We start from the raw sequence: 13,105 nt of genomic DNA, 5'->3' as shown, positions 1-13,105 counted from the left end.
CAGCTTCATAGTTTCTCCTACCCTTCTTTATCAATTTCTTTGTCAATCTTTGTTGACATTTAAACCTCTCCCAATCCTCTTCTCGCCCACTACTCTTAGCTACTCTAAAAGCCTCCACTTTTAATTTAACACTTTCCTTCACCTCCTTCGTTACCCACGGCTTATTACCTCTCCTCCTACGGTCCTTTTTGACCATCGGAATAAATTTCTGCTGAGCACCAAGAAAGATCTCCTTAAAAATCCTCCACTGCTCCTCAGCAGATCTACCTTCCAACACGCTCCCCCAGTCCACATTCGCCAATTCCTCTCTCATCCTACTGTACTCCCCTCTGTTCAAACAAAGGACACGTGTCCGGGAACCCACTTTGTCCTCCTCCATCTGCACCAGAAACTCCACCATACAATGATCACTCTCCCCAAGAGGATCCTTCACCGCAAGGTCCCTGATTCTACCCGCCTCATTACATAACACCAGATCCAAGATAGCTCGCTCCATCATCGGCTCCAACACACACTGTTCAAGGAAACTATCCCGGCAGCATTCCAAGAACTCCTCCTCGAGCCCACTGCGTCCAACATGGGTCGACCAATCAATATGCAGATTGAAATCCCCCATAAGTATCGCTGTTCCATTCCTGCATGCCGCACTTATTTGCGCGTTAACAGCCCACCCCACCTCCAGATCATTATTCGGGGGCCTATAGACGACACCCACCAGCGTCTTCCTCCCTTTGTTGTTCCTAATCTCTACCCACAACGATTCCACTTTCTGCTCCTTGGCTCCAATATCATCCCTTGCTACCACCCTGATGCTATCCTTAATCAGCAGAGCTACGCCCCCCCCTTTTCCCTCCCGCCTATCCTTCCTAAACACTTGATACCCCTGGACATTCAACTCCCAGTCCCTGTCACCTTGCAGCCACGTCTCTGTAATGGCCACCAGATCATATCCATTTGTGCTGATCTGCGCCACCAGCTCATCCACTTTATTCCGAATGCTTCGTGCATTCAGATAAAGTGCCTTCATCCCAGCCTTCCCCTGGACCCTATTGATACTCACGCCCCCTACTCCCTTTATTATTGGGACATCCTCGGCCTGCACCCTTACCTGTACCCTCTCCTTAACTTTAGGCCTCGTAATGTCACCTACCGTCGCAGTTTCAACTTCACAACTGCTTCTTTAAACACCCCGATACTTCAAATTTGATCTGTATTCTTCAGGCAAGGTACGCCATCAAGATAAACCACTAAGTTAGTCTGCCTTGTAATAGTCTTTCCATTGTACATTGGAAAATGGCACAGGCTGATGATATTCCAAAAGGCAACCTTGTATACTGATACAGTTCCTAATGAATGTTGATTGTAACCAGCCTTAAGAACATAAGAAATAAGAACATAAGAAATAGGAGCAGGAGTAGGCCATCTAGCCCTTCGAGCCTGCCCCGCCATTCAATAAGATCATGGCTGATCTGTCGTGGCTCAGTTCCACTTTCCCGCCCTCTCCCCATAACCCTTAATCCCCTCTCTTATCAAGAACCCATCAACCAGCTTCTTAAAAATATTTAGCGAGGCAGCCTCCACCACTTCAACGGGCAGAGAATTCCAGAGATTCACCACCCTTTGAGTGAAGAAGTTCCTCCTCAACTCCGTTCTAAACCGCCTCCCCTTGCCTTTACGAATCCTCATCCAACTCTGTGCTGGTAGGCATGTCTGTGGTCTAGTTTTGTACATTTTAAACCTCCGACTAGTTTATCTATCTGAGCTGCTCTATTGACGGTTCATTTGTAATCCTTACAAATCCTTACTACACGATCCGGTTTAAGGATGGGGACTATTCGTGGAGCCCATTCAGAGAATTGTACGGGCTTTATGATACCGAAATCTTCCAACCTCCTCAGTTCAACTTCAACTTTCTGAAAACAGGCATCAGACCCTGGATGGATCCAAAAACATGTAGGCATTGCATCCAGATTCAGGTAGATTTTGGCTTCAGCTCCTGGTATACATCCTAATTCATCTGGAATGCCTCAGAATATCCTGAAAACCTCCATCTCAAGTTTAATATTTTGTCGTATTTGCTTTAACCAATCACAGCCCATTAGACAAGGTCTGTGACTTTTAATTACCAAGACTTGGATATCGCCATTTGACTTTGATATGCCACTGTGACTGTGGCCTTAAAGGGCCACACTACCATAAGCTCAGTCAGGAAATAGTTCTTCAGGACCCGCAGGGAAATCTTCACGTAGAGCACATATGGCAAAAGTACTAAAATAATACCTTACATCATACTCCACAAAGGGAATGGCTAACATAACAGTTATACTAAAAGAGGAGAGGGAAGGTAGTAAGAAGATAGTAATAGATAGAGAAGACATATTAAACATTACTGAAACTTGGTAAGTCACTTGATCCAGATGGAATACAGGAACGTCTGAGACACTAATCACAATCTTTCAAATCTCATTAGATACAGGAACATTGCCAGAGAACTGGAGGATTGCTAATGGTACCACAATTAAGAAAGGATAAACCAGAAAAATACAGCTTAATCAGTCTAAAACTGATGATGGGAAGTTATTGCAAAAGATGTACAGGGAAAAAATAAATTTTAATTTGAAAAGGCATGGGTTAATCAGCGAGAGCCAGTATGGATTTACAGAAGGAAAATTGTGTCTTGATTAGGTTGAATCAAAGAACAAAGTACAGCACTGGAACAGGCCCTTCAACTTCCAAGCCTGACTGATCATGATGCCCTAACTAAACTAGAAAATAACCTTCTGCCCTTAATCGGTCTGTATCCCTCTATTCACTCCCTATTCATGTACTCATTCAGATGCCTCTTCAATGTTGTTAATGTGCCTGCTTCAACCACGTCCTCTGGCAGTGTTTTCAAGTACCCCACTCTCTGCATGAAAAACCTCCCTCACACGTATGTTCTTTAAACTTTCCCCCTCTTATCTTGAACATGTGCCCCCTTGTAATTGACATTTCCACCCTAGGGAAAAACCTCTGAATATCCACCCTATCTATGCCTCTCATAATTTTGTAGATCTTTATCAGGTTTTCCCTCAGCCTCTGTCTTTCCAGTGAAGACAATCCTAATTTGTTTAACCTCTCCTCATAGTCAACACCCTCAAGACCAAGCAACATCCTGGTGAACCTTCTTTGCACGGTCTCCAAAGCTTCCACATCCTTCTGGTAGTGTAGTGACCAGAACTGCACACAAATGAAACCTGATCAACCTTTTATATAGTTGCAACATGATTTCACAACTCTTGTATTCAATGCCCCGGCCAATGAAGGCAAGCATGCTATTCACCTTCTTAATCACCTTGGCCACCCATTGTTGCCATTTTTAGTGAACTATGGACCTGCACGCCCAGATCCCTATGTATGTTAATGTTCCTAAGGGTGCTGCCATTTACAGTATAATTCAAATGCATTTCCTCGCATTTGTCTGGATTGACTCCATATGCCATTTCTGTGCCCAAGTCTCCAATTTATCTGTATCTTGTATCTCTGACAATCCCTGGCACTGTCAGCAACTCCATCAATCTGCGTGTCATCCACAAACTTACTAATGAGACCACCCATATTTTCCTCCAAATAATTTACATATACTACAAACAACAGAGGTCCCCATACTGATCCCTGCAGAACACCACTAGCTACAGATCTCCATTCTGAAAAAACACCTTTCCACCACTACTCTGTTGTCTATAACCAAGAGATCTGTATCCATCTAGCCCGAATCCCATGTGATTTTAGTTTTTGTATCAGTCTGCCATGTGGAACCTTGTCAAATGTAAAAGTTCATATAAACTACATCCACAGCCCTTCCCTCATCAGTTATCTTTGTCACCTTTTCAAAATACTCAAACAAGTTGGTGTGACATGACTTTCCCTGTACAAAACCATGCTGCCTGTTACTAACCAGCCCGTTTTCTTCCTGTCCCTCAGTATCTTCTCCAAAAGCTTCCCCATCACTGATGCTAAACTCACCAGCCTATAATTTCCTGGAATATCCTTTGATGAGAACGCCTGGAAGGCATTTGGTAAAATGTTACACAGGAGACTTGCTATGAAAATGGAAAATGGATTATGAGGAAGTAATAGTCTGAGTGAGGAATAAAAGAGAAAATTTTGGAAAACTCAGGAGGCCTGGGAGCATCTGTGGAAAGAGAAACATAGATAATGTTTTGACTTTGCATGGTTCGACTTCGGAACCTGACAAGATATAGATAGATTGGAGACTTGGGCACAGAAATGGCATATGGAGTTCACACTACCAGAAGGATGTGGAAGCTTTGGAAAGTGTGCAGAGAAGGTTCACCAGGATGTTGCTTGGTCTTGAGGGTGTTACAAAGAGTAATGTACAAAGAGAAACATTAACTGTTTCTCACTTTGTAAATGTTGCCAGTCTTTGAGTTTTCTAGTGCTTTCTGCTTGTATTTTAGACATCTGGAGTCCGCAGTATTTTTGCTTTTATTTTAGTATGGGTATGGAATTGGCTGAGTGTAAAAAGCAGACTTGGTGGCAGGTGGAAGTTTTTCATATTGGTTTGCTTTGGAATCCATCATTCTTCAACTTTTGTAAATGACCCAGACTCGGCCATAGGGAGCAGTATTATAAAGTTTGCAGACAATATAAAATTTGATCAAGTGATAGATAGTCATAAAGAGACTTGGAAATTTCAGGATGTCACAGACAGAATAGTGAAATGGGCAAAATCATGGCAAATATGGTTCAATACAGAGAAGTACTAAAAGAAGCACTTTGGATAGACTTGGCTAGAAAGGCAATGAGACTATTTTAAGTCAGGTGAACAAAGAGACCTTGGGGAGGATATACACAAATTATTAAAGGTGTGGGTTAAGTTGATAATGTGATTAAGAAAAAAAAATCACATGAGTTACTTAGGTTTTTTAATGGAGGCACAGAATCTTAAGAGATCAGACTGGAACTTACTAAAACACTGGTTAGGCCTCAGCTGGAGTTTTGTGGACAATTCTGGGCTTCAGACTTCAGGAAAGGCCTTAGAAAGTGTTCAGTGGAAGCTTATCATGGCTGAGGGACTTCAGTTAGAGTGAGGAGTTGGAAAAGTTAGGACTGTTCTCCTTGCAATGGACATGATAAGGGGAATGGTTTTAAAATGGTTTTAAAAATGAGAGTTTTGACAAAGTAAAGTCATATTCAACTTAGAGCATTAAGTCTCTCCACAGATGCTGCCAGACCTGCTGAGTATTTCCAGCACTTACTGTTTTTATCCCTGTGGATAATAGGTCAATAAAGGTCACAGACTATCTAGTCCTAGTCTCTTTGTATTCTTCCTTGTCATACTTTCCCTACTTTCCATCCACTTAGTCTATGTTCCTTTCCATTATTCCCTGTCTTTATGATGTGTCATTAGTGTTCAATTTGTTGTCTCTAAGTGGAGCAAACTGGAGATTATCAATGGGAGGTAATCACAAAGAAATTAAATAGGGAAATCATAAGAATATATTTCACCAAAATAATTTGAAACTTGCTCCTATATAGGAGTAGTTGAGGTGAAGCATCTAGGTGTACTTAAGCAGATGCTAGATAAATGCAAGAGGGTTATGCTGGTAAGGTGATAAACCTTTGGAATTCTCTACCACAGAAGACTGTGGAGGCCAAATCACTGAATATATTTAAGAAGGAATTAGATTTTTAGACTCTAATGGTATCAAGGAATATGGGGAGAGTCCTAGAGAATGAGGTTGAGAAAGAGAATTAGCCATGATCACATTAAGTGGCTGAGCAGGCTCAAAGGGCTGATTAGCCTACTCCTGTTTTCTATGTTAGATAAAGAAGGATGGGCAGAGATTCAACTGGAATATAAATTCTAGAATGGGCTAGTTGAACTGAATGATCTGTATGCTGTATATTCTGTGTAATTTTATGTAACCTAGCATACTCTAGTAGCAATGAACCTGTACCTCAGAGTGATCATGAATCACAAATGTGTAACCTCACCTACCTTTTGTAATGGATAACTCTGATTCTTGATCTTTCTGCTTTCTCTGCAGTTCTGTTCCGTTGATTTTGAGGTACTAGCTTTTTGCGTAAACAGTTTGGAGGATAAGATCCGTAAGAGGTAAACAAATAGGAATATGTTATGTTCTGGAAGACAATTGACCCTGATGTATTCTTCATAGTCTGTGAGAAGATTCAAGTTCTAACACCATTATGATAGCTGCAACACATTCACTACAATACAGCAACTTATTGCTTTGTACCTTGTGCAGCACATAATTGAACCTATTGGCTGCAACAATCTGTTCAATTAACGGTTTGTGTATTACCAGCTGAAAGAGGAACAATAATAGGTAGATACATAAAATTGTGAGCTGCCACTCATTGAGCAATTCTTTAGTGAGTCCTTGCTAAACTACCTGCTACAACCTTTACAGTGTGAAACACACACTGGGCCTCATCTAACAAAGAACAAAGTCAGCCTGGGAAACAGGCCCTTCGGCCCAACGAGCCCGCGCCGCCATTCTCAACACCACCAGTCCACCTCTCTACACGTGACCCCTATCTAATGTTTTATGGCCATCCAGATTGAGGGAAACTGATTTAGGGACAATTTATTCCTGCCAATCAGCCTAACAGCACATCTTTGGGGTGTGGGAGGAAACCGGAGCACCCGGAGAAAACCCACGCAAGCACGGGGAGAATGCGCAAACTCCCACAGACACTGGCCCAAATCCATGTGTCTGCACAGCAATCAGCGATAGTCACTGAGCTGTCGTCTTGCCCAGTATCTTGTCCAGTTTAGGCACACACTAACGACATGAAGCACTAGGCCAATCTCGAACAACCAAGAGCAGCCCCAGTACAACCCATCGCGTGTGTGCCCCTCATTGGACACGAGGTGGACCGACTTAAAACCTGTGAATGAAAAGAGAGAAAACACTATTATCATACTATACCCAGTTACATTACCAGGGATGCCCCAATGCTAATGACCCTTACTTAAAAGATTCTCCTATATCCACCCATCTCCAACTCAGTCATGTGCCTGTCTAAGTTACTCTTAAAGGACTCTAGCATGTTTGCCTCCACCACCTTACTTGGCAGAGCATTCCATACCCCCACTATCCTCTGTGTGAAAAGCCTCTCTCTGATATCTGTGTTGTACCGCTCCCCCCTCACCTTAAGTCCATGGCCCCTAGTGTCTCTATTATAGGAAATAGCTTACCTCTGTCTACTCTATCTATACCCTTCATAATCTTATATACCTCTATTAGATCCCCCCCTCAGTCGGCGTCTTTCAAGGGAAAAGAGCCCCAATTTCTTCAATCTTTCCTCATACCCCAGTCCTTCCATACCAGGCAACATCCTGGTAAACCTCCTCTGCACTCTCTCCAGAGTCTCCACGTCCTTCCAGTAGTAAGGCGACCAGAACTGGACGCAGTACTCCAAATGCGGCCTAACCAATGTTCTGTATAACTGCAACATTAGACTCCAGCTCTTATATTCTATACCCCTTCCTATAAAGGCTAACATACCATAGGCTTTCTTCACCACACTCTCCACTTGCACTGCCACCTTCAAAGACGTGCACTTGCACCCCCAGGTCTCGCTGTGACTCTATACTCCTTACGGGCTTACCCTTTATCATATAACTTCCCCCTACATTATTCCGGCCAAAATGCATCACCTCACATTTATCCGGATTAAACTCCATTTGCCACGTATCTGCCCAGTCAACCAGCCTATCAATATCCCGCTGTATTGCCAGACACTGCTCCTCACTGCCCGCCAATCCAGCCATCTTGGTGTCATCAGCAAATTTGCTGATCACACCACCTACTCCCTCTTCCAAGTCATTTATATACACTACAAAGAGAAGAGGTCCCAGTACCGAGCCCTGCGGCACACCACTAGTGACAGACCTCCAACTAGAAAAAGACCCCTCCACAACTACTCTCTGACTCCTCTTTGCAAGCCAGTTCTCTACCCATCTAGATACCTGACCACATATCCCATGAGCTTTAATCTTCTGTACCAACCTACCATGAGGGACTTTGTCAAACGCCTTACTGAAATCCATATAGACGACATCAACGGCTCGTCCTTCGTCAACCGTTTTTGTCACCTCCTCAAAGAATTCTACCAGATTCGTAAGGCAAGACTTCCCCTTAACAAAGCTAGTTAGTAACTTGAGGACTTGGTAGTACAGGGGGTGAGGTTAGACACTAACCTTTTACCACAGAGAAATTGGCTGTTTTTAATCAGGGTTAGTGTTAGCCTCATTCACAAAAAGCAATGGCCTACAATGTTAGACCATGTCTGATTCAGCACCGATGGACATTCAGTTGGCAATTTCAAGAAATTACATATGATAGTGTGAGAAGAGGAAAAATTCTTCATTGGTCACGTAGTTAAGAATATTGTAAGGACAGTGTAGTGTGTTCGAATGGTGATTCTGTATCTACCCCATACTGTACCTGCCCTGGGAGTTTTGATAGAACAGTGTAGAGGGAACTTAAAGTGTGCAATTCTAATTGCCACTCCTGCCTTCAGCTGCCAAGGCCCTAAACTCTGGACCTCCCTCCTTTAATTTCTCCCTTCTTAACTTTCTTTCCTCCTTTAATACACTCCACAAAGCCTACCTCCTTCGGCTAGCTTTTGGCCACCTACCTAATAACTCCTTATGTGCCTCAGTGTCAAATGTTGGTTGATAACATTCCTGTGAAATGATTTTACTATGTTAAAGATGCTATATAAATAGAAGTTATGTGGTTTAATTTAGTATTTAATTTGTTCTTTTCTTTGGGCGGCACGGTAGGACAGTGGTTAGCACTGCTGCTTCACAGCTCCAGGGACCTGGGTTTGATTCCCAACTTGGGTCACTGCCTGTGTGGAGTTTACACATTCTCCTCGTCTGCATGCGTTTCCTCCGGGTGCTCTGGTTTTCTCCCACAGTCCAAAGATGTGCGGGTTAGGTTGATTGGCCATGCTAAATTGGCCGTAGATGTATAGGTTAGAGGATCAGTGGGTAAAATATGTACGGATACGGGGTTAGGGCCTGGTTGGTGGTTGGTGCAGACTCGATGGGCCGAATGGCCTCTCTCTGTACTGTAGGGATTCTAAGCAGAACACAAAGTCTTCTTTCTTTCTGATTTGGATATCTAAGAATCACCCACACAATGTGGGCTGACAGACCAGGTAAGGATGGCAAATCTATTCCCTGAACCACTGAAGTTTTCATGTGAATCCAGCAACATTCATGATGTTGGCCGTACATATTGCACTTGAATGGGTTGCGCTTGAATCCCAATAGCCTAGCGGGAAGGTTTGCTAAGGCTACTGGGGAGATTTTAAACTAGAATGGTTGGGGGGAGGGAATCAAAATGAAGTGACTGGGAGAGAGGAGGCTAGCTCGCAAATAGAGAAAGATTGTTGACAGTGTGAGAGGGAGGATAGGCGGGTGATGGAGAAGGGGAGCGCTCAGGCCAAAGGTTTGAGATGAGTCTATTTTAACGCTAGGAGTGTTGTTAACAAAGTGGATGAGCTACGAGTTTGGATCACTACTTGGAAATGTGATGTGGTGGCCATTTCAGGGACAGGACTGGATACTTCAAGTGCTGGGTTTCAGATGTTTCAGGAGGGACAGGGAGGGAGGTAAAAGAGTTGGGGGATGGCACTGATGATCAGAAATAGTGTCATGGCTGTAGAAAAGATGGATGCCATGGAAGGATTGTCTAAGGAGTCTCTGTGGGTGGAGGTTTGGAACAGGAGGGTCAATAACTTTACTGGGTGTCCTCTATAGGCTGCCCAATAGTAACAGGGATGTTGAGGAACAGATAGGGAAACAGATCCTGGAGAGATGTAATAATCACAGAGTTGTTGTGATGAGAGACTTTAATTTCCCAAATATCGATTGGGATCTCCCTAGGATAAGGGGTTTAGATGGGGAGGAGTTTGTTTGGTGTGTTCAGGAGGGTTTCCTGACACAGTATGTGGATAAGCCTACAAGAGGAGAGGCTGTACTTGATTTGGTATTGGGGAATGAACCTGGACAGGTGTCAGATCTCTTAGTGGGAGAGCATTTTGGGGATAGTGATCAGAACTCTATCTCCTTTACACTAGCATTGGAGAGAGATAGGATCAGACAAGCTAGAAAAGTGTTTATCTGGAGTAAGGGGAATTATGACGCCATCAGGCAGGAAATTAGAGGCATAAATTGAAAGGAGGTTTTCTCGGGGAAATATACAGAAGTAATGTGGCAGATTTTCTGGAGTTTTGCATGACAGTGTTCCGATGAGACAGGGAAGTTTTGGTAGGTTTTAGGAACCATGGTGTACAAAAGTTGTGATGAATTTAGTCAAGAAGAAAAAAGCGTACAAAAGGTTCAGGGAGCTAGGTAATGTTAGGGATCTAGAGGAGTATACGCCTTGTAGGAAGGAACTTAAGAAGCAAATTAGGAGAACCAGAAGGGGTCATGAGAAGGTCTTGGCAGGTAAGATTAAGGAAAACCCCAAGGCATTCTACAAGTATATGAAGAGCAAAAGGTTGAGATGCGAAGGAATAGGACCTATCAAATGTGACGGTGGGAAAGTTTGTATAGAACCGGTAGAAATAGCAGAGGTGCTCAATGAATACTTTACTTCGGTATTCATGGTGGAAAAGGATCTTGATGGCTGTAGCGCAGGCTTGCAGCGGACTGAAAAGCTTGACTATGTTGACATTAAGAAAGAGGATGTGTTGGAGCTTTTGAAAAGCATCAAGTTAGATACGTCACTGGGACCAGATGGGATGTACCCCAGATTACTGTGGGAGGCGAGGGAAGAGATTGCTGAGCCTCTGGTGATGATCTTCGCATCATCAGTGGAGATAGGAGAGGTTCTGAAGGACTGGAGGATTGCGGATGTGGTTCCTATATTCAGGAAAGGGAGAGGAGATAGCCAAGGAAATTATTGACCGGTGAGTCTAACTTCAGTGGTTGGTAAGTTGATGGTGAAGATCCTGAGAGACAGGATTTATGAATATTTGGAGAGGTACAGTATGGTCAAAAATAGCACGGCTTTGTCAAAGGCAGAATATGCCTTACGAGCCTGGTTGAGTTTTTTGAAGTTGTGACTAAACACGTTGACGAAGGAAGAGTAGTAGACGTGGTTTAAATGGACTTCAACAAGGTGTTCAATAAGGTCCCCCATGCAAGGCTTATTGAGAAAGTGAGGGGGCATAGGATCCAAGGGGACATTGCTTTGTGGATCCAGAACTGGCTTGCCCACAGAAGGCAAAGAGTGGTTGTAGATGGGTCTTTTTCTGCATGGATGTCAGTCACCAATGGAGTGCCCCAGGGATGTGTTCTGGGACCCTTGCTGTTTGTGATTTTTATAAATGACCTGGATGAGGAAGTGGAGGGATGGGTTGGTAAGTTTGCCAATGACACGAAGGTTGGAGGTGTTGTGGAAAGTTTGGAGGGATGTCAGAAGTTGCAATGAGACAAAGATAGGATGCAGGACTGGGCGGAGAAGTGGCAGATGGACTTCAACCCAGATAAATGTGTGGTGGTTCATTTTGGCAGATCAAATGGGATGATGGAATATAATATTAAGGGTAGGACTCTTGGCAGTGTGGAAGATCAGAAGGATCTTGGGGTCTGGGTTCATAGGACGCTCAAATCAGCTTCGCAGGTAGAGGATGTGGTTAAGAAGGCGTATGGTGTACTGGCCTTCATCAATCAAGGAATTGAGTTTAGGAGTCAGGAGATAATGCTGCAGCTTTATAAGACCCTAGTCAGACCCCTCTTGGAGTACTGTGCTTGGTTCTGGTCACCTCATTACAGGAAGGATGTGGAAGCCATAGACAGGGTGCAGAGGAGATTTACAAGGATGTTGCCTGGATTAGGTGGCATGTCTTATGAGGATAGGTTGAGAGAGCTCGGTTTTTTTTTCCTGGGCGAGATGAAGGATGAGAGATGACTTGATAGAGGTGTATGAGATGTTGAGAGGTATTGATCGGGTGGATTCTCAGAGACTTTTTCCCAGGGCTGAAATGGCTGCCATAAATGGCTGGACACAGGTTTAGGGTGCTGGGGAGTAAGTACAGAGGAGATGTCAGGGGTAAGTTTTTCACTCAGAGGGTGGTGGGTGTGTGGAATCGGGTGGTGGTGGTGGTGGTGGAGGCGGATTCAATAGGGTCTTTTAAGACACTTTTGAATAAGTACATGGGACTTAGTAAGATAGAGGGTTATAGATAAGCCTAGTTGGTAGGGATATGTTCGGCGCAACTTGTGGGCCGAAGAGCCTGTTTGTGCTGTAGTTTTTCTATGTTCTATATTCTATATATTTTTTTCAATTTTAGTTTGGGTCATGTTTTCTGCGAACTTGTTGGTGCTCACTTGTCTTGTTTTTCCGCTTTATTTTTTCAGAAGCTCTGTGCGTCTGACTATCCGTAAAATACAGTATGCTCCAGATCGGTCTGGGCCACAGCCGACTGCAAATATCAGCAAGCATTTCCTGATGTCAAACCAGCCACTCCACCTGACTGCAACTCTGAATAAAGAGGTAAGGAAATACCTGACAGAAGACACTAAAAAAACAATGCTTCACTCTTGAAAGATGAAGAAACTGTGTTTCAAAAGGAACATGGGAAAGGAGCAGGTCCTTCGCTATTCCTTTAAATCCATACCTCAATCTCATTTACCCGCCTTTGTTCCATATCCCTTCACAGCAATTGCTAACAAAATCTTTCTCAATCTTGACAGCTGCAATTATCTTCATATCAACACAAGCTCCAGATCTCTGCTGTGTGGAAAAAGTGTTTCTTTATTTCACTGGTGCATGGTTCAGTGCTAATTTTAAGATTATGTCCCCTTTCTTTCATTCCCCCCATCAAATAAACCTCTATCTTCAAAATGCAAAGGAATGCATTCCATGTTTTTGTCACCCATCTTCACAATGTAAACCTTAAAGCCATGGTGTCATTCTGGTGAATCTGTATAGCACTTTTTCAAACTTTGGATGGTGCAGTGCCTAGAACTGAATGCAGAACTGTGGACAGGATCTGACTACAGCTTTATACACTATCAAGCTCTTAATGATTTGTCTGTTTGGACTACCAT

At 43.4% G+C, this 13,105-nt stretch overlaps 1 protein-coding gene across 3 annotated transcripts in view; it reads left to right on the top strand.

The window, feature by feature from the left end:
• Nucleotides 1–13,105, top strand: part of LOC145340880 (S-arrestin-like) — a 50,324-nt gene that overhangs the window by 17,948 nt on the left and 19,271 nt on the right. For all 3 annotated transcript variants that reach the window (XM_080185400.1, XM_080185401.1, XM_080185398.1), the window contains 2 exons: nucleotides 6,054–6,121; nucleotides 12,413–12,548. In XM_080185400.1, the coding sequence (XP_080041526.1) occupies nucleotides 6,054–6,121; nucleotides 12,413–12,548 (204 nt within the window). The remainder of the gene's footprint in view (nucleotides 1–6,053; nucleotides 6,122–12,412; nucleotides 12,549–13,105) is intronic.

This window comes from Carcharhinus amblyrhynchos, chromosome 3 (assembly GCF_965287045.1).
Source record: "Carcharhinus amblyrhynchos chromosome 3, sCarAmb.v2.hapA, whole genome shotgun sequence".
Taxonomy (NCBI): Eukaryota; Metazoa; Chordata; class Chondrichthyes; order Carcharhiniformes; family Carcharhinidae; genus Carcharhinus; species Carcharhinus amblyrhynchos.
This window is presented reverse-complemented; position numbering and strand designations above follow the sequence as displayed.